This window comes from Varanus komodoensis, unplaced genomic scaffold (genome assembly GCF_004798865.1).
Source record: "Varanus komodoensis strain SLA01 unplaced genomic scaffold, ASM479886v1 scaffold78, whole genome shotgun sequence".
Classification (NCBI taxonomy): domain Eukaryota; kingdom Metazoa; phylum Chordata; class Lepidosauria; order Squamata; family Varanidae; genus Varanus; species Varanus komodoensis.
The window spans coordinates 2,437,301-2,457,278 of NW_025336455.1; the positions used below are offsets into that span (position 1 = coordinate 2,437,301).

Consider the following 19,978-nt stretch of genomic DNA (forward strand, 5'->3'; position numbering starts at 1 on the left):
GGACTCGGGCCCCGAGGTGGTGAGCGCGGGTGGGGGGGCGGGTGCGAGCGGCGGGTGCTCCACGCCCGGCCCGGGCGCCTCTTGGCGGGCGCCCCTCCCGCCCGCCCGCCCGCCCGGGGAGCCGGCGGCGCGCCCCGTTCCCGGCACAGCTGCCCCGTCGGCCGGGCGTCCGGGTGCCGCCGGCCGGCGAGGCTCATGCAGGCGCCCCCGAAAGGAGCGGGCCCGGCGGCGCTGCCCCTCCGCGTCTTCGGGGCCGGTCTGGCCCTCCCCCCCCCGCCTGCTGCGAAGGTGGGCGCATCCAAAAGGAAGCCGAGCCGCGTGTCCCGGGGGGCAGCTCCAGGCGCGCCTTCTTGCCCTGGCCTGAGGTCCGGGGACCCCGCTGTGCCGCTGCCCAGCGGGGTGGGGACAGCAGTTGGGAAGGCTGCGCTTCTTGGGCCTCGTCCCCTGCGTTTTCTTTTTCCAGGAAGCGGCAAAATGCTCGGCTCTGCTTTCTTGAGATGCCCTGGGCAGAGCAGATCGAGGGAGAGCTGAGCAGACAGAGGCACGCGGGTTTTCCTGCCTTTTGATGTAGCATTCCAGCGAGAGAGAGGGAGGGCTGGGGCGACGTGCTTCCTCGGGCAGTTCAGTTACAGACAGAGCTCGGCTTCAGCTGGACTGGACTGGGCTTCTTGGCTTGCCCCAGCCCTGTACCTCTTCTGCTCCCAGAGCCTTGTCGAATACGACCTCAGAGAGATCTCCTATGAAGTGAAGTCCGCTACCTGTCACGAGCTGAAGGTCTTGGCCCGCCTGGATGATCCTCTCGTCTTCCACTTTGAGGATGAGCGTGAGGCACAGAAGTGGTGGACAGTCATCAGCAGCCCCCTCCGGGAGGTTCAGAAAGGTCAGCCGTTGCCCAAGAAAGCTTTTCGCTAGGCAGTGCTGTTCTGTTGTCCCCGGTACCAAGAAAGTCACGCTGTGCAGATGGTCAGGAGGAGAAATTTGTGCCTTTTATGTAACAGGCTGCCTGCCCCTGTTGGTTTGAGGGGGGCAGGGGAGTGTAGCCTGGATGCATGGGTCATGCTGGCCAGTGCTGAAAGAACAGGCTGCCGTGGCTGAAACAGGCCACAGAAAAAGAGACCCTGCAAGCAGCCCCCCGCTTTTCTGGACTCTAGTAAGATGGGGCAGGTCAGGCGCCCTTTCTGGGAAACAGCACAGGCCCCGCTCTCCAGGCATGCTCTTCAGCGACCAAGCAGTAGCATGTCGTGTTCTCACGGGGGCTGCAAGTTTCCAAGGCAGAGGCACTATTGCCTGTGCTTACCTTGAGGGCAATGAGGTGCAGACGTTTCCAAGAAGGTGGCGTCCGCAGTCAGCATGTAGCAATTCATAGCACACAGGCCTGAGTGCGTGTTTGCATTTAGCTTAGTTTTTCTCTTACATGGAGCTTGCGGCATGTCCGTTTCCTGTGCCAATAGAATGGAGCTCTGCACCGGCCGTGTTTGGCTGCGCTTGGTCCGGGAGCCCAGACGGGCCTCTGGTAAGCACTTTTTTCCCTCCCCAGCCGCTGAGAGCACCAGTGTGCTTGTGGGACAGCCAGCTCCTCATCCCCTGGTGGCTGCGAACTCCCTGCCCGTGTCAGAAGTTGAGGCCTCTCTGCCCTTGGAGCTTGCAAGGAAAGGTTGGTGGCAGTTTGGCGTGGGGCACGTGGTGTGGTATCCAGAGGAAGCTACATGTCGTTCTGCCCAAACCTCCTTTTGGGCCAGCGAAGGCCGGCGGACATAGAACCGTAGAACGGTGGAGCTGGGAGGGCCAGAGGGCCGTCAGGGCCGACCGCCTGCTGCCGTGGGACACCGAGTCACACCACCCCGCTCAGGCGGCTCTCCCAGCGGTTGGGGAGAGTAGAAGAAGATGATCCTGCTACGGAATCTGTTTTTGCTGGAGAGCCACATTCTGCAAGTGGAGAAAAACGGCGTGACTCTTGTTGCTCGATGGAGCACTTGAGTTAGCAAGTCTGTCAGATTTGTTTGCTCAGTAGTAAATGTTAGCCGACTGTTGGGAAAATGCCATCTGCTTATTTTGCATAGCTTTGTCCTGTCACCAGGCTGAACAGCTGCTTTTGTTTGTAAAATGGTGACTGGAAGAGGTTGGTGGGTTTTGCAAAATATTGACAATAAGGGGAAATAGAATAATTTTCTTTCAAGGTGCTCAAAAAAGCTAGTTATGTTTATGTATTTTGCCTGTATTGCCGTGCATTAGTGAACTACCGCAAAGGCCTGGAAGGATAATTAAATGAATAAACCAGGATAGGGCAGGCTTTGGGATTCGTTGTGGACTTTGGAAATTTTTCTAACCCCAAAGAAAATGCATAACCTGAGTTTTAGTGCGGAAATCTTAAACCGTGAGCCGGCAGTGAAAATAAAGGAAAGTTACCAGATTAAGGAACACATGGCAGAAATTCACGGAACGGTCAAATATGGCTACCGCTTTGGGAAAGAGGGAGGATGACGTGCATGCGTGTAAAATATGTCCACTTCTCTCCAGAGGAGCTGGCGAATCGTCTGTCTGTGGCTATCGAGCACGGGGACGAGGAGGAGGCCATGCGCTGCGCCACGGTGCTCGCTCACCAGCACGCCACGCTGCGTATCCTGCTGACTGAGTCCTGCTACCCCGCGAGCGAGATCAGGTGTGGGTGGAGGAGAGGGGCGGCGCCAGTGGGGCGGCTGGGCTGGGCTGGGCTGGGCTGGGCCGGGCCAGGTCGCCCCTTGTTCCGGGCTCTCTCACTGGCTGCCTTCCTCCCGCTTAGCATGAAGGTGCAGGTGGAAGATGCGACGTGCTCAGCCAGCATCTCCACACGGGTCCATGTGTACACCACGATCGCGGCACTGCGGCAGCAGGTGACTCATTTTATTTATTATTTATTTATTATTTATTAAAACATTTTTATTATTATTTAGTGGTTGCACAGGCCGCCCCGCTAGCCATAGCCTCCGGGCAGCTTCCATCATGAAAAAAACTATACATCATAGAGTCGTGTAAAAACTGTGCAACATAGCACATGACTGTCAATTACAGAAGACCCATAACAATAAAATCCATAAGTAAGCAACCAGCATTAAAGAAAGCAAAATAGACAATAGGAATAGTAAAACAATGAATAGAATGTATATATTATAGAGAACTCCAGAAATAAAATATGAGCCAGCCAAAATTAATTTATATCGGTATATAGCCTTATAAGCCATAGTCTGCTGCGGGGGGGGGGGGCACTTGTCTTCCCCCCAATAAGCCTCTAGGAAGACGGGCTTGCGGGGCGGCAGCTTGGCCCTGGGCTTCTTAAAGGAGGCTGCGCGGGGCTTCGGGGCGCCGCACATGGGATGGAGGGAGAGGCCAGGCTAGTTGCGCTGACCTGCTGCTGTTTCTTGGCACCTCTCCCCCACCCAGGTCTTTCAGGATTATGGGTTCCACCCCTGCGTACAGCGCTGGATCATTGGCCAGTGCCTCTGTGTGGATGACCGAACGGTCGGCTCTTACGGAATCCGGAAGGACGGAGACACGGCCTTTCTCTACCTGCTTTCGGCAAAGGGCGTCAACCTCTCAGAGCAGCGCTACAAAGAGGACAGAAGCCGGGCAGTGCTGCAGCCAGCCGCCTTGCCGCCCACGGACAGTTCGGATGCCAAGCACAAGTACAGCACCTTGCCCAGCCCTCTGCCCAAGAAAGGTGAGCAAACAGAGAGCCAGGGGCCTCGTCTCCTCCCCAGGCAAGGCGAGCAAGCCCGCTGCCGCGGCAGCTGCCGGGCTCCTCTGAAAGGCGCGGGTGCCACTTCTCCAGCTCCTCTTTTGCCGGCAGGCGTGACCAGTGCCAGCAAGAAGACGGATCCCAGGGACATCAGCCACCTCCTGGGCACCCTGCAGGTCAGCCAGCCTCCGAGCCCTGCCCGAGCCCCTGCAGCCTCGACTGCCGCCCCTCCTTCCCCCGTGCAGGTAGGCGCCCTCACCGCCGCGCACGCAGGGCCCCGCACGCCGGGAAGCTGCCCGGAGCCTTCCCTTCCGGCAGGCCTCCCGGTGGCACGACGGGGCACCACACGTGGCCCGCCCAGCGACCCGCGTTTCAGACGTTGCGGGCGAGGGGGCAGAGCGCCTCCTGTTTGGGGCTTCCTGCCCCCCGCCTGGCACCAGGCCAGCCGAGCTGGGATGCCTCGCAGCGGACCGTCGGCACGTGGCTGGCCCGCGGGTGCTGAGGGCGGGCGCTCTGCTCTGCCTCCACAGGCAGGCTGGCCGTGTCCTACCTGCACATTCATCAACAAACCCACCCGGCCCGGCTGTGAGATGTGCAGTGCAGACCGGCCCGCCCACTACACAGTTCCCGGGAGCTACAAGCCGGACGAGGCGGAGCTGTGGCGCATGCAGCAGGAGGAGGAGGGGGTCTTGCAGTATCAGAAGGTAAGCCAAGCGCCCCCTTCTGGGCCCTGCCGTCCGCTGGAGGAGCCTCCGAGGGCCTCACCAGGGCTGGCGGTCTTGATCAGGCAGCCCGACTCCTGTGCGACGCTCTCCCTCGGTTGGCCGCTAAGCTGCCTCTGCTCTGTGGGAAGGGAGCTGCCAAGGATCCCCTCCCCCCCCCCGAGTTGCTTGCTTTTTGTTGGTGCTTGCTTTTAATCCTGTTGCTAGGGCTTCGGTCGTGGCACCGTTGGGCTCTGCATGATAATTTATCTTTTCTGGTGCCGCTCGGGGGCTGGTCTTGGCTGGGGAGCGAAACTGAAATGGAAGGCCTGCATGGGGATTTCTGGCGCTGCCTCACCGCTTGTTTGCTGTGTTGTGCTGACCGTTTGCGGGTCCGCCCTGCAAGGGGGAGCAATGAATGGGGTGGGGGAGGCAGCCCCCAATAGCACAGGGGAGAGCGGCATCCTTGCAGCTGGTCGAAGCGCTCTTGGTTCTTGTGTCCTTCTCCACAAGTCTCCGAAAACTGCTCTTCCCTTCCTCAAGAGCTTTTACCAGCAGACTGACCCCTTTAAATGGGCACCCATGTGCCACCCTTCCGGCCTTCACAGACCCCAGGAAAAAGAAGGCCACTTTGTGAGATGCGCTGAAGATGCGTTTGCGTTTCGCGCAGTGCCAGCGAAGAAAGCGCTTGGAGCAGAGTGGGCTTCCGGAATCCACATACCCGGAGCCTCTTCCCGCCTTTCCTGTGTTTTGTGTAAAACGGCTCTGGGCTTCCTTTCGGGCAAGCGCTGCTGATCGAGGGCATGGCGGCTGGGTACGCGTGCCCGGCTCTCTCCCTCGCCGGGGAGGAGGGCAGCAGGGCCTGGCAGGTCTCGCCGCGGGAGAGCTGCCTTGCTCCAGCACTCCGGGCGGCAGCGAGCCCTGCGACGGCCGCGGGAGACGGGCGGCTGCCTGGCTGGGGCTGCCATGCGCACAGCGCGGCCTCCTGGGCAGCCCTCCCTGGAGCTGTCCAGCTGGCTGCCGTGTCCAGCGGCCCGGTTAGCGGCTTGGGCGGTGCCTGCAGGGGAGGCCGGACCCCCGTCAGGCTCCAGCACGGAGGCAGTGGCAGAGGCTTCTTGGGTCCTTGCTCAGTACATTTCTGTGGCCTGCTCTGGATTTTCGCTGCAGTCGGATTTCAGCTTTGGTAGTGTCAGAGCTGCCTGGTGTGTCCGTCCCTGTCGTCGTTGATTTAATAGTTTCTGACTCTTCAACCTTGGCTAAGGGGTTCTACCGTCTTGGGATTTCTTGTTAGTTGCCTTGAGACAAAATTGTTCTTAAGGGCCGCCTAGAAATGCTTCTGATAATTAATAGAAGAAGGGGGAGCTTCCAGGTATGTTTGCTGTGGCCAACCTGTTTCGAGCACCTTCTTCAGTGGGGCTCCATAGAACTCGGTGTTGCCGTCATAACTGATCATGGATAAATGTGTGGAGTTAGTGATTTTTAGTTTTTCATTCATGTATTATCATACTTGAAAGATTTTCTGCATATCAGAACGCTAATATAATTTGACCCACCTGCCTAGCATTTTTTTAAAATGGTCTTTTGTGGGCTGTGCTTGAATTCTGCATTAGTTCTGTCCCTCAGCCTGTTTCCGGGCACACACAATGCCTTGCGAGAAGCACTTGCCCTCACCGGGCAGGGGGCTGAGTGAGCCCACCCTCGTGCCAGGGGCTCACAGCGTGGCTGCGGTGGGGCAGGCTGGGCTGCTCTGGCCAGAAGCGCCGCTCTGGGTGGGGCTGACGGGGAAGCGGCCGGGCCGGGAGAAGAGGCTCCGGGTGAGCCCTGCTCCGCGCTGACTCTCTTCTCTGCTTTCTTCTTTCTCTTGTGGCAGGAAAAGGGAAGGAGAGAAGATGGCTCAGCTGTGCCACATGCCCCCAGCCTTGGGTCCCTGGAGGACTTCGTCCACCTCTCCTCGCAGTTCTTGTAGCTGTCTCTCCGAGGCCTGCCCCACGCTCCGCTTGGTGGAGGGGCCTCGCATCGGTCTGGGCAGCAGAATCCTCTGTGGAGACGTGGGCCATGCCCCCGGCTGCCAAGATGGGCCGGGTGGCTCGGGGGTCCGGCCGCTCCCGCTGGCCTCATGTGCTTGTGAGGGCCTGCAGCTCGGGGCGTCTGTGGCCCGCTGCTCTCGGGGGCCAGCCTCGGTGCGGGGGGGACGGGTACCCCAGAGGGCTTAAGCGCCCCCGCAGCAACTGTGCGGCAGCGGCAATCTGGCGGTGGCAGGGCTCCCCAGGAGCCCCCAGGGGGCTTGCCTGACTGTCCCCCAGCCTTCCGCCTTTTGTCCGATTTGCGTCCCGGTCTGGCGTGGTGCCCACCTGCTGCTCCACTTGCCACAGACCAAGCCTTGCTCCCGCACGAAGGGCTTGGACAGGGGAGCCCCAAAGGCTGGCATCCAGCCGGCGCCTTGGGCAAGCGTTGCTCTGGATGCCTCCTGCAAGCTGGTTCTCTTCCCGGCGTGTCAGCCAAACTTTGCCTTAGTCCCGCTCCCCGCCTTCAGACGGGTGCCCCGCGGTTTGGTGCGGGTGGTGGCAGGCTGGCCTGTGGGAGTGGCAGATTGGGGCTTGGGTGGCCTCACGCCAGGGAGAGTGTTGGCTGCCCAGACGGTTGCAGCGGCCGCAGGCACCCCCCCCCGGCCCCGTTTCCCCAGGCTGCCCCTCACTCCTGCTGGCGGGGCCTGCAGACGAGGCCGCTCCTCCAGCCCCGGAACGCCTGCGTTTTGAACTTGCCGCTTGAGCCGCGCGGGAGGCAGACCTGCAGGACTGATTCACCGGGCGCCTCTGCCCGGATGGCACTCGGTGCGGGGCGACCGTGCGGCCTGCTGCCCACCCGCCTGCTCCTGAGCCGGAGGGAGGACGTCCTCGCCTCTGCGGGGCTTGTCCGGGCCGGCCCCAGCCTCCGCCGTCGCCCGCTTGCCGAAGCCAACCTGGGATAGGATGCTGCTGTTGCCCCAGCGTGGGCGGCCCCACTCTGGCCCTTGGGGGTCCCGAAGGGGCCTGCTGGTGCCCCTTCGCGCCGGCCTGGCCAGCGCTCTTCTGCGTGGAGACTTCGGGCGCCGTGTGGAGATGGGTTGTTGTCCCTGTGGTCTTTGACCTTTCAGAGCGAATTGAGAGCAACTCCTGTGTTCCATTAAAGGGTTCGTTTGGGCCGGATTCCAGTGTCCCTCTGTGACCTCTGGGGGGGTGTGGGGGCAGGGCTGCTGCTGCTGCTGGAGCGAGCGCCACACACACTCCGGAAGGCTCTCGCCCGCAGAAGGCCCCACGGCCATCCCTGCCAGCTTTGCTCTGCGGTCGGAAGAACTGGCTTGGCCAGGAGGGCGCTGGCGTGCCTGTGGAGGCCACCTGGCCGACATCTCCCAGGATGGGACCTGGAGGGCCTCTGCTGCTTGCCGTGCCCACCCTGCAGGGGCTTCTGGCTGCCCCTGATGTGAACTTCAGAAGAGCCTTGGGGGGGGGGCGTGTGACAGCAGGCCCCCCACGTGGGGGCTGTGGGGCTGTGGGGGGTGTGGATGCCACAGTGCAGCTCCTGCTCCATCTCAGAAAAGGAACTGGCACTGCTGCAGTGGCTCTTCCATCTTGGGGTCCTGTGGACACCTGGGGCACACATCTGAAGCAGCTGCCCCTGATCTGGGGGGTGGGGGGTCCTGGTCATAGCACTACCTACACGAGAAGTCTGGGGCAGAAGTGTGAGCTGCCCCACACCCTCTCCCAGGGATGGGCCGCAGCAGCAAGCGTTGCTCCTCCCGGGCAGCCCGCAGCTTTTGCGCTGGGGAGTGGCAGCGGGAGGCTGCCGGGTGGTGCAGCTGGGCCGGCACCGGCCGAGCCTCAGGCGGAGCGGCCCTGGCCCCTTGCCCCCGTCGCGCCCGAGTCCCGCCACACCGCAGGCAGGCTCGCGAGCACTTAAGTGGCGATGGACTGCCCTGCGCAGGCCGTGCGGCACCCAGCGGGCGGCAAGGCCTCGCGGTGCCTCTTGGGGGGCTGAGGCAGGGGGACTCGGGGGGGCTACGAGAGGCACAGGCAGATTGGCGTGATGCCCGGACACCCTCACCCAACCCGCCTCCCGGGCGAGCCCCGGAGAAGTGACCCACAGCCACCTGGGAACACGGGCCCCCCCGCCTGCTCCAATGGCCTGTGGGACGCGGCCTGGCCCCAGAGCCCCTTCCAAGAAAGCGGCACTCCGCTGCGGGCGGCGGCTGGAGCAGCGTCCTGCCTTCCCTCGAGCGTGAGCCCTGCCCGGCCACAGGGCTTGGCCCGCGGCAGCATGCATGCATCGCTCGATCGGCGCAAAGGGTGAGCCGGCGGCGGGCGCTGGGCGCCGGCTCCCCGCAAGAGCAGCCCCCGTGTGGCCTCTGCTGCGCCAGCTGCTGGGAGCAGGCGCACCTCCGGCCCAGTGGGTCTGCGGCCTCGACCAGTCCCACGAGGCCAGGGGCAAAAGGCGTGGCCTGGCTCTCAGGAGCCAGGCTCCTCTGGGCAGTCTCCAGTGGCAGAGTGGCCCGAGTCCCAGCCCCATCCGCGCTCCCTCTTGCCCCGAGCTTTTCCCTGCAGCGGCTCCTTTAGGATGGTGTGGGGGGCAGTGGCTTCTGCGGCGAATACTTCCCTGACCGAGGGGCAGCTAGCGTTCCTTGCCCAGAGCTGTACCTGTGCTGGCTGGCAGCAACTCTTTGGGGTGTCGGAAGGGGAGTCTGGGGGAGCCTGAGCTGCAGGTGACTGGATTTGGGGAGCTGATCCGTCTTCCACGTGGATGTGAGTTGGCGGAGCCTTCGGGGCGGGGGATTCCAGCTGGCACCCTCTGGTCAAGTGGGCACCGCCGCTCTGCTGCCGGAGCGCCCCTTCCACAGGCTCCGAGCGTGCCGAGGGCTTGGGCCCAGGCGGGCACCCCAGGGCGGATCCGAGCATTCGGTTCAACGGTGTCCGTGCAAATAACGCAATCGGTGCACTTATGTTTGAGACAGACGGACCTCCTTGTGACTAAACTCAATGCGGAACCAGAAGGCTTGAGTTTGCGTTGGCCCGTGTGTGTTGCATCGGAAGGCTTGTTGTAAGGAGGGCATTTGAATAAATACATCGCTATTGACCTTTGACTCACAGAGTGTCCTAGTTCTGCTGCAGTGCTGTCGTTCTGTGTTTTCCACGCCTGTGCAGAGGCGGAGGATGCGCACAGCATTCTCCAGCAGACATTCTCACTGTGAAGAGGAAGCGATCAGCTCTCAGTCACCAAAGACTCCAGAGCCAACTTAGCAGCCATGAAATTTGCGGGGGGTGGGGGTGGGGGGGCGGTGTCCTCTGGCCGATTGGCGACAGTTTAAAGAACAGAGGGCAGAGTGGGAACAAATGGCAGGCCCCCCGGGAGAGAGGTCAGTGGCTTAGCCCCTCAGGGCCGTGTTGGGGCTCATGCTCTTCCGCCTCTGCATCAGTGGCCTGGGATGGGGACCGGTCGTGACGTGGCCGAGTTTGCTGATGGCACCAGGCTGTTTAGACCGGGCGAGACCGGCAGGAGCTCCACGGGGATCTCAGCTGAGGAAACGTGTGTCGGAGTGGCCGGCCCGGCCCGGTGTGAGTGAGCGTCGAGCCATGCGGGGGGGTCAGAGCATCCCGGGTCCAAGGATGCTCGGAGGAGATCTGGCCTGGCATGACGGGGCAAGGGGGGGTCTCGCCGTTGCAGTCTATCGTCTGGGAGGGGCGTTTGGGAGGACACCTGGGGTGGAGCAGGTGTCCTCCCTTTCCCGGAGTGTCCCTGGAGTGGTGGTGGGGCTTCCGGAGCGCTCGGAGGGAGGTGCAGACCTGGACTGCAGCATCCGCCCCCGTGAGACATGGTCGGCCACCCTTTGGGAGGGCCCTGAGAGCAGAGCGGGCAGGCCCGCCAAGGGGGAGGAGGTGGCCAGCCGGGAGGGCTTGCTGGCCCGGGGGGCCGCCAGCCTCGGAAGCAGGGTGCCGAGGCGCACCAGGCACTGCAGGGACTGGGGCAGCTCGAACAGAAGGCTGCAGGAGGAGCCCCACCTGGTCCCGCACGGCCCTTCTTGTGGTCTTGTGGTGTTGGATGTCCTAGCTCTTACCTGGCTAAGCGGGCGACTTGGTGACAGTGGCCTGGGTTTTCCTGGGTGCCGAGCGCGCGTCTCCGTGGCTAAACATGGCTGCAGCTGCCACGGAGCAACGAGGGCATTGCAGAGCCACCGAGGGGGCTTCTCAGCCCTCGCTGCAAATGCGCAATAGGCCGGTCCCCGTTTCCCTGCGTTGCACCCCACTCCACATGTGGAGTATGGCGGCCTCTTTCCAGGGACCTGCAAGGACGGTGGAAGTCGCACGGGGCCGGACGATCACCGCGCTCCGTGCGCGCTCTTTCCAAATACGGCTGTGGCAGAAAAGCAGCCCACGCTTCTGGGCAGATTTCGGCAGCCACGTCCTCATGTGCGTCTTGCTCCTCGTGGGAGGCTCGCTTTTCTATGCTTCCGGGCATTTCATCGCATCGATGTGGCAGGGCTGCTGTCGAGTTTTCTGTGGAGTTGGGGCAGGTCCCCAGCTGGAGGGGGCCGAGTGGGGGCAGAATCTCCGCGCCCCCAGACCCTGCCAGTCTGGCTGCAGTGCTGCTGCACCTGGGCAACAGTCGGTTGCCCTCCCCTGCGGCCAAGGCCCAGGGGGGCAGTTTGTTCCAGCTGTTGGGACCCCCTGCATTCTCCTTCAGGCCCAGGAGCAGGCCCGGCTGCAGAATTTCCAGCAGCTGCGCCAGCTGGACCAGGAGGCGCTAGTGCCCAACCGAGAGGACATGGAGTGCCGCATCTGCTACCTGGACGTGGAGCCCGGCAAGGGGGTGCTGCTGCGGGAGTGCCTGCACAGCTTCTGCAGGTAAGCTGCTCTTCCGCCAGGCGGGGGGCTGCCCCCGGGCGCCCGCTCACCTGCTATCCTCCCCGGTCCCAGGGACTGCCTGCGCCAGCTGATCAACTGCTGCGAGGAGCCCCAGGTGGCGTGTCCCTTCCGAGACGATTCCTACGCCTGTGGCAGCCATCTCCAAGACCGAGAGATCCGGGCGGTGAGTCTGGGCAGCCTCGGCCCTTGGGCCCAGATCCTGCACGGGTGCTGGGTGCCTCGGTTAGCTGCAGCAGCAGCACACTGCATTTCCACCCCCCCCCCCAAAAAAAAGCTGTCCGAGAAGGCCGGTCTTGCAAGGGTGGCTGGGTGCAGAAGCCCTCCTCATGCGGAAGAGCGGCTGGCGTGGCCAGCCCCTCCCCTCCCCCCGCTGCTGCTCTCTCTGGGGGGTGGGAGACCGAGTGCCCGGCCCCTCAGCTTGGGCCCTGAGGCAGCTCTCGCCCGCAGCTGGTCTCGTGGGAGGAGTACGAGCGCTTCCTGGAGCGGCGGCTGGCGGTGGCCGAGAGCCGAGCCCGGAACAGCTACCACTGCCAGACGGCCGACTGCTTGGGCTGGTGCGTCTGCGAGGATGGCGCCCGCCAGTTCCGCTGCCCCGTCTGCCAAGCCCACAACTGCCTGGCCTGCAAGGTGAGCACGGCCCCCGCGGGCGTCCCGGGGAGGCGGCTGGCGTGGCCTGAGGTGCGCCGCTGGCAGAGGGGCTGGGCACGAGGGCGGGCGGGCGGGGAGTCACTCACACACACACGGCACCCTCAGCAACACTCCCGCCTGCTCTCTCGTTTCGTGCGCGTGATCCAGGACGGGCGAGCCCAGGAAAAAGGGCAGCGAGAAGGCAGAGCGCAGCTGGTCGCGTGCACCCAGCCCGCCTTTCACGGAAGGGAGCGCTCCGCGCTGGCGCAGCCTCCTGCCAGGCCTCTGGGCCCCGTGGCCTCCGGGGCTCGCCACGTGCACCGAAACCCAGCGGTGCCCCCGCCCCCCCGTGCCAGGCAGGGCCGTTCCTGCCCAGTGAGGCCGGCCCCTTCTCCCGCAGGCCATCCACGAGGGCATGACCTGCAAGCAGTACCAGGAGAAGCTGCAGTTCCAGGCCCACACGCAGGCAGCAGCCCGGGAGACCAGCAACATGCTCAAGGTGAGGGGGCGCCCGCAGCAGCGCGTCGCTCTTCCCGGGCCCCCCCGCCAGAGCGCTCCCCAGCGGCTTGGCGGGGAGGCGTCCTGTGGGGCAGCTGGCGACCTGCTCTCTCCCCCCCCCCAGACGCTGGTGCAGCTGGGAGAGGCCATGCACTGCCCCATGTGCCACATCGTCGTGCAGAAGAGGGGCGGCTGCGACTGGCTGCGCTGCCCCGTGTGCCAGACCGAGATCTGCTGGGTGACCAAGGGGCCTCGCTGGGGGCCCGCGGTGAGTGCGCAGGGAGGCCGGGCTGGTGCAGGTGGGGCGGGGGGGGACAGGGGGGGCCCTGGGCAGTCCGGCACCTGCCCCGAGGGGAAGCTCCCTGCAAGCTCCCGCCTGCCCTCTTCTCCCGGGAGAACGACGGCTGCCTCCTTGGCGCCGGCTCTGCTCTGCGCTGCAGGTCCCGGGCTCCCGTCAGCGTCAGCGGAGTGGCCCCACAGCAGGTGGCGCCTGGCCCCCAACGCCGCCGTTCCTCCCGGGCCAGCAGCAGCTCCCACGAGGACTCATCCCGGGCTGGCTGCATCGTCCATCTTTTCCCGCAGGGCTTAGCTCCTTAGAAAGGTTGTCTCGGTTACCCTTCCTTGAATGGCTTCCAGGGATCGGAACCCTTCTTAGAGCGCGGTGTCCGATGTAGCACAGTACCCTTGGCGCTCTGGCCACGCTCACCCAATTTCCTGGCATCTGTGAGGAAGGCTGCGACGGTGGTTCTTGCAGAGATGCTGGTAAAGCAGCATGCTCAGGTTTTGCCCTTACAGGCTAAGAACCCCTTTCCATGCCCTGAAAACACGGGGGCCGGCTGCTGCTTTAGGAGGGGAGCACACGCTTCGAATGTTGTGTCCTCGTGGCTCATCCCTCTCCCAGGCAGGACTTGGGAGACACTTTGGGATACGCAGCAGCCAGCGGGCGTGTGCCTCGTGCTCTTCAGCGCGGGCTTTGCCGGCAAGTGGGAATCCCTCGGCACGCTCTTTGCACGCCGCTAGACTGCAGAGCGAGCGGGGTGGAGCTGCAGAAGGTCCCATTCGGGCCAAGCCAGCGGGCTTCCCTCACGAGAAGCGGATGGGCAGGAAGGCCGGCACACGCTTCACCCAGCAGAGCCAGGGGCTTCCGGCTGGGGCTGCAGGCTGCTTCCGGCCCCTGTGGAGTACCCACCTTGACGCCACGGAATGCTCTTGAGTATTTTAGTCGATGCTCGCTTAATTTTAGTTGCTGTCTTTATTGAGGGCACTAGGAGAATATTTCCAAAGCGAGCAGAAGGCCCCAAGAAGGGCCTCGTGCAGGACAGAGGGCTGGACAGGCCTGTGCACCGTTGGGTGTCAAGGGCAGATTCTGGAGAGGCTGAAAAAGGGGGCTCGGCCGGAGGAAGCCGCGGGCAACGAGTCGGAATGGGAGGGTCTGGTGTGGGGAGGGCCGGGCTCGCCTCCGGGGCAGCAGGCCAGCACCACATTCTGAGAGGCTGGGCAGTCCTCTGAGTGGGGTGGCGTGACTTGGTGTCCTGCAACAGCAGGGGGTGGACTTGATGGCCTCCATGGCCCCTTCCAACTCTGCTATTCTAGGATTTGATGATTCTATGTGTATAAGCATATTCCTATTGCTTTCTGAAGCCGCTCCGTTGAAAGCGTTCAGACCAAATGGTACTGAAAGGCTGTCAGAATCAACGAGTGGCAGACCTAGAAAGGGCCAGAAGGCCCATCGGGTCCCTCCCGCTACTACTGCGGGACACCAGTTTACACCACCCCACTCAGGTGACTGTCCAGGTGCTTTTTGGATGTCTCCGGCGAGGGAGAGCCCACGACTTCCCCAGTTAAGGTTCCATCGTCCTACTGCTCCTAACCCCAACTTTTACCTTAAGTTCGTTATTCCATGTCCTGCACTTTGGAATGAATAAGAAGAGATCTTACCCTTCCTCTTTTTGACGGCCTTCGGGGAATTGTGCAGTGCTATCATATCTCCCCTCAGTGTTCTCTCCTGGAGGCTGAACATGCCCAGTTTTCTCAGTCTTTCCTCCGATGGCTTTGCCTCCACTCCCTGAATCATGGCTTGTCTCCGTCCTTTTTAAACATAGGTACCCAGAACTAGACATAGTCCTTCAGGTGAGGTCTGACGAGTGCTGAGGTGGTGGAACTGTATTTCGGAAGTGACGCTTCTGTTAATGCCGCCCAAAATAGCGCTCGTCCCTTCTGCGGTTGCATCCCATGGTTGGCTCATAGTTAGCTTGTGATCGGCAAGAACCCCAAGATCCTTCTCGTTTGCAGGCTCGTCGAGCCAAGCATTCCCCTTCTTGTAGCAGCGCGTTTGGCTTCGCGTCCCTAAGTGGAGAACTTGAAATCCTCCCCGAATTTCAGACCACCCTGGAACCTCTCTCTTCCAGGGAGTTTGCCCTTCTGCCCAGCTTTGTGTCCTCTGCAGATGTAATTCTCTCTCCTTGCACTTGCTCCTCTAAATCATGAACGAAAATGTTGGAGAGTGCTGGTCCCGGGATGCTTCCCTGCGGCTCCCCGCTTGGCTCCTCTGCCCAGCCGGAGAAGGGGCCACCGAGGAGCGCTCCCAGAGTCCGATTCTGCAGCCAGCTGTGGCTCCACCCAAGTTTTTCTACGGAGTGCACTTTTTGCTACTTCGTTTCTCCGAATGCCACGGGGCACTATGTCGGAAGCCCTACTAAAGTCTAGGTAGAGTCCATCCCCAGTGTTCCCTGGTCTGTCTGGGAGGTCACCCACTCAGAGACTAGAACAGCCTGGCAGCATTTGGGTCAAGCGACTGCCTTACTGGACTGCGGTGAGAAGCGGCTTCCCCGACTCCAGTCCAAACGGCACTGCCAGGAAGGGTTGTGCCCGTTCCCAACGGACGGCGAGGCCTGGGCCCCACCTCTGCGCCTGCTCCATGGCGGTTCTGCTGGGGGCCACCCTCGGAGCATGCGGCTCGCCTCATCCTGGCCCCGACAGGCGCGCCGGACGCGCCACAGCAAGCGCCTGCCCGGGCGGCACTCGGGGACAGAGCGCAGCAAGGAGCCCCTCCTGCAGGACGGGCGGCGGGCACGCGGTGTGCTCAGCCCCAGGCGCCTTGGGCTCCGCGTGTTACCTGACAAGGCAGCGGCGGCGGCAGCTCGACTAGCCCCCCTGGAAGGCCGGGTGGCCCTGCCTACTGCCAGGCCCTGATGCACGGTCTTCCTTCCCGCAGGGCCCCGGAGACACCAGCGGCGGCTGCCGGTGCAACGTGGATGGGGAGCGGTGCCACCCCCGCTGCCAGAACTGCCACTGAGCACCCGCTGTGGGGATGAGACCGGGCTCGACGCGGCCGGCAGAAGGCGCCCTCTGGCATGGACCCGTTACTTGCCTTGGGGGCAGGGCGGGGGCCTCCACAGCTCCCCGGCCTCGCTTTCCTGCCCCACACCGGGCCTTCCGCCACACAGCCCCTGTGGAAACACCCTGAATGCTGTGGGGGCGCTGGGGGGCCCTCCTCACTCTCTGCCAACATGCTGCGTCTACCTCAGAGCGTGGGCGACGTTCCCATCTCCGAGGAAGGTGCTCTTCCGCTTGCCGGGTAGGAGCCAGAGAAAAGGCAGGCTGGCTTCCCCAGGCCTCCGCCCAGCTGTGCCTTTGACCCCCCCCGCTGCTGCACCCCTGTTGCCATGGAGGCCCGGCGCCCCAAGCCTGACAGTCCCAGCAGGAGGCAGCGCATGCATGATGCCCGGCCGGCGTCGAGGGACCGCGGCGGGAAGGGGCGTGGGGGTGCTGCGGCTCCAAAGGGGGCAGCCCCGCCAATAAAAAGATGAGTGCTGGGACTCTGCCGAAGGCTCTTTCTGGGTGGGGGGCAAAGGGCTGGGGGCACACGGCGGCCCACCCCCGAGACACACAGCAGCAGCTTCCCTCTGGTTGAAGAAACAGATTTATTGGGTGCCGGCCGGCCCCGCACCGCACGGTCCTCTTCCCAGGGCCCTCGGGGGTGCCTGGGTGGGCGGGGAAACGCTAAATGGCCACAAGTGCTCCGGTGGGGCGGCCGGTCCAGCTGCCGGTCTGCCCGTACATTCCTGGGGCACGAAGGAGGTGCGGCCGCCGCCCCTGTCCCGGCGTCAGAGTCTGCGCCACTCACGGGGTCACTTGGGGGGCCGGTAGACAATGTTCCTGCTCTTCAGCACCGACCACGTGTGCCGCTTCCAGCAGTACAGCAGCGGCAACAGGATGCCGGCCACCAGCAGCACCTGGGGGGGGAGGGAGGGGGGGAGGCTGGTGACAGGTGGCCGGGCCAGCGAGAGGTGGCTCCTCCGCAGCCCACGTGGGTGCGGGCGCAGGTGGGCCACCGCGCTCGTGTGCTGGCGGCACGGACGAGGGCAGGGCTGCTCCAGGCACCTGCCCCGGCTGCCTCAGATGCCTGGGCCGGCAGCCTCCGGCCTCGTGCCGGCTCCGCCTGGGTGGGGCCCGAGGGTTCTCGCAGCCACAGGGCCGGCCACTGACCTTGAGGCCGACCAGTTTGCGCTGATCATGCTCTGGCTCCGCCACCCACCGCAGGAAGGTGCAGACGTCCTTGGCGATTTGCGACATGGTGGCAGGGGTGCCTGCAGGGAGGGCAGAAGGCAGTCAGTGCCCGAGGGCTGGTGCCCGAGGGGAGGGGAACCGGCCCGGCCTGGCCCGCTTACCATCCTCAAACTCTAAGATCTCGTTGTAGATCGGGGGCGCCATGGCAATGGCCTGCCCAGGGAAGAAGGGGTTGTAGTGCAGTCCCTCCTGCACGGTTATGCCAGCGGGTGGATCGCAGTAGCCGGTCAGCAGGGAGAACACGTAGTCCTCGCCCCCGTGCCTGGAAGAGAAGCGCAGAGGACTCGCCAGGCGCTCTCGCCGGTCTCCCTTCAGAGGCCCCCAGCCACTCGGCCACTGTCCCGGGGCCAGGACCCCGCACACCCTCCTCCGGCCCCCGCCTGGCACGTCACCTGGCGTTGACGATGTAGCTGAGGTCGGGAGGCAATGCGCCATTGTTTGCCGCCTGGGCTGCCTGGGGATTCGGGTAGGGCTTGGGGAAGTAATCGGAGAGCTTGCCGGGCCGCATGAACATCTCGCCGTTCTCGTCGGGCCCATCCTGCACCTCAACCTGACGTAGGGAATGCCAGGCCTGTCAGAGCATCTGGCCAGAAGCCCCACCCTCTCGGTGATGCAGCCGAGCCCCCGCGAGGGGAGGCAGCCGCAGAGCACCTGCGTGCCCGGCCAGCCGCCCTCCGCCGCGGCAGTGCCTGCCGTGCACTCTGCCTACCTCCTCCGCCAGGGCCTTGGCTTCAGCTTCAGTGTGGGAGACCCCAACGAGGTTGCGGTAGGCCACGTACTCGATGCTGTGGCACGCTGAACACACCTGCTTGTACACCTCAAAGCCACGCCGGACGCTGCAGGCACAGTCGGTTCATATGTTTACAGGCAGCTCCTCAGGTGGGGTCGCAAGGCTATCCTAGGACAGCTAAGCACACAAGCAGCCGTGCCTGCTCCCCTCCTCTGCTTGACCCCCGGAGCGGCAGCCGGGAAAGTGGGTGAGCGGGACAGGGGCCTTGGGGCCTTTCCGGAGGGTCAGCAGGGCAGAGGGACACGCGAGGAAGGCCATCATCTAGGCCCCACGTCTGCCTGGCGCCCTGAGCAAGGCCTTGGAAGTGGGAGGCTGGAAGGCTGCTACTACTGTGGCTGTGCACGCATTTCTTCGAAAGGCGGGGATGGCGGCACTCGTACGCGGCTCTCCTTTCCTACTTCTAGTACACAGCAGTGTGCGACGGCTCTGTTGTGCGGGCTCGCTTGCGTGCTCCCTCTCTCTCTGAGGACAGAGCTCAAGCAGAGCAGCAAAGAGCGCCGAGACCCCAGTGCTCTGCCAGGCTGCCGGGGGGAAGAGCTGGTCTGGAGGGTGGACACACAGGCGAGAGGCCACAGCACCAAGCAAGGCAGGCAGCGACCACATGGCCCTCAGAGGAAAATGGCGCTTGTTCCCACCCTTGAGGGAGGGAGCAGGAGGAGCTTCGGGCATCTGGGAAGAGGCATTTAGGAGCAAGAGAGCAGCTGCACTCGAGGGAGTCGGTGAGGGCAGGACACCGCAACCGCTCGATTCCAGCAAGGCCTCGCTTCCGACTCGCACGCCTCTTTGGCCGAGGAGACGGCAACACGGTGTGGCAGATACGGATGAGGGAATGGGTCCTGCCCTCCTTGCTGACCGCTGCAGCCAACACCACTGTCCCACAGTGGCCCCTCACGAGCCCGGAAGAGGCAAGCCGCACGGCACCCTTCCCGGAGAGGCGCTCCTGCCCGCCCCCGCCCCCGCCCCCTGGGGCCCTCTCGCACCTGCTGTGGTCCAGGGTGGACAGCATGCCCCTGTGGCTCCAGGGGAACTTTGGCGGATGCAGCTCGAGCTCTCCAGCATTCACAGCGGTATGAAGGGCCACGGCCAGGCCAGCTCCGCCTGCAGTCAACACACCCAGTGCGGTCAGGACCACCTTCTTGCGCCGGGACAGGCCTGCCACAGACGCCAAGTTGGCCTGCAGGAAGGACAGCGGGATTAGCACCTGGGAAGGCCGTGGAAGCCTTCAGCGCGAGTCCTCTGGGGGGCCTGCAAGGGAGGCAACCGCTGCCCCCAGGGCTCCTTCCCCAACGGTGGCTGAAGCAGCCGCTTTCCACACCGGACCCAGCCAAACGACGGGTGGGCAGCCTAGCACGGGCAGGCACAGCTCCGCCCCGCTGCTTGGGAGGCCAGTCGGCTCCCTTGGCCAGCAGCAAGGGCCCTGCAGCAAGGCCTCTCGCAGCTGCTGCTCGGGTTTCTTCAAGCCGGGGATGCCCGCAGGGCTCTCTGCAGGCAAGGCCTGTGCCCCAAGGCAAGGGAGGGCGGCCCGCTGGGTCCCTGCCCCAGAACAGCCTATCGAGGGTGAGGGGGCGGCTGAGCCGGCCCAGGAACACAATCCAACGCGAAGCCAAGGGACATCTCGGGCCCCAGCCACTCAAGAGCACCTCGACACCCCCCCCCCAAATCAGATGCGCCCCGGGAATGTTGGACTACAAACTCCATCACCCCCCGAGGATGGGAGGTGCACTCCAGCGCTTCTGCAGCTGCGGGGGAACCAAGGCTAATCGGGGCAGCCACAATGCCCGCGCACTTCCTGCTTCGTTCGGCTCTCGCCCCGCGGGCACAGAGGCACCGGGCCGAAAGCAGACCGTGGGAAGCCAGAAGACGCCCGACGCAGGCTCTCCGCGAGGCCACCGAGGCCCGCCGGTGACCCAACGCACCTGGCTCCTCCGCGCAAGAAGGCCGGGCCGAGCCGGGCCGGGCCGGGCCGACTGGATGCCCCGCACCCCGACTCCGGAGGCATCCCGGCTAGACCGCCCTGGCCAGGCGGCAGGCAGCCTCCAGCTCCGGGCGCGTCCCGACGCCTCCGGGAGGCCGCTGCGCAAGGCCGCCGCGCGAGGCCGCTGCACCGGGCGAGGCGGAGGTCCGCGGCGGGCCGGGCCATCGCTTCGCTCGGGCGCGGCCCTTCCCGGCGGCGGCTTCTGCCGCCCCG

General features: G+C 64.1%; 2 protein-coding genes across 2 annotated transcripts; one reads left to right on the forward strand and one right to left on the reverse strand.

Annotated features, from left to right (window-relative positions):
* Position 1: 1 nt before the first annotated feature.
* On the forward strand, positions 2-16,249 carry SHARPIN (SHANK associated RH domain interactor; the record flags this gene model as incomplete). Its single annotated transcript, XM_044453254.1, has 14 exons — positions 2-19; positions 706-880; positions 1,538-1,654; positions 2,518-2,659; positions 2,780-2,870; positions 3,418-3,694; positions 3,824-3,957; positions 4,243-4,416; positions 11,125-11,285; positions 11,358-11,469; positions 11,754-11,933; positions 12,334-12,432; positions 12,556-12,699; positions 15,646-16,249. Coding segments are annotated over 14 exons (1,905 nt in total), but the record flags the coding sequence as incomplete, so codon positions are not given.
* An 88-nt stretch (positions 16,250-16,337) lies between these two features.
* LOC123035266 (cytochrome c1, heme protein, mitochondrial) lies at positions 16,338-19,930 on the reverse strand. The gene is made up of 7 exons (XM_044453255.1): positions 19,707-19,930; positions 18,771-19,010; positions 17,710-17,836; positions 17,393-17,550; positions 17,102-17,262; positions 16,920-17,020; positions 16,338-16,666 (listed from the first exon to the last, which is right to left on the reverse strand). The coding sequence occupies exons 1-7, from the start codon at positions 19,928-19,930 to the stop codon at positions 16,562-16,564; spliced, it is 1,116 nt and encodes a 371-aa protein (XP_044309190.1). The 3' UTR covers positions 16,338-16,561.
* Positions 19,931-19,978: the final 48 nt, after the last annotated feature.

What these genes read in the sequence shown, in the direction of transcription:
- LOC123035266 (XM_044453255.1), bottom strand. Translation starts at nt 19,930, where the DNA reads ATGGCCCGGCCCGCCGCGGACCTCCGCCTCGCCCGGTGCAGCGGCCTC. An exon ending in TCCACCCTGGACCACAGCAG is followed by an intron (nt 17,837 to 18,770) that starts GTGCGAGAGGGC and finishes CTGTGCCTGCAG; the next exon opens with CGTCCGGCGTGGCTTTGAGG. An exon ending in GATCTTAGAGTTTGAGGATG is followed by an intron (nt 17,021 to 17,101) that starts GTAAGCGGGCCA and finishes CCCTCCCTGCAG; the next exon opens with GCACCCCTGCCACCATGTCG.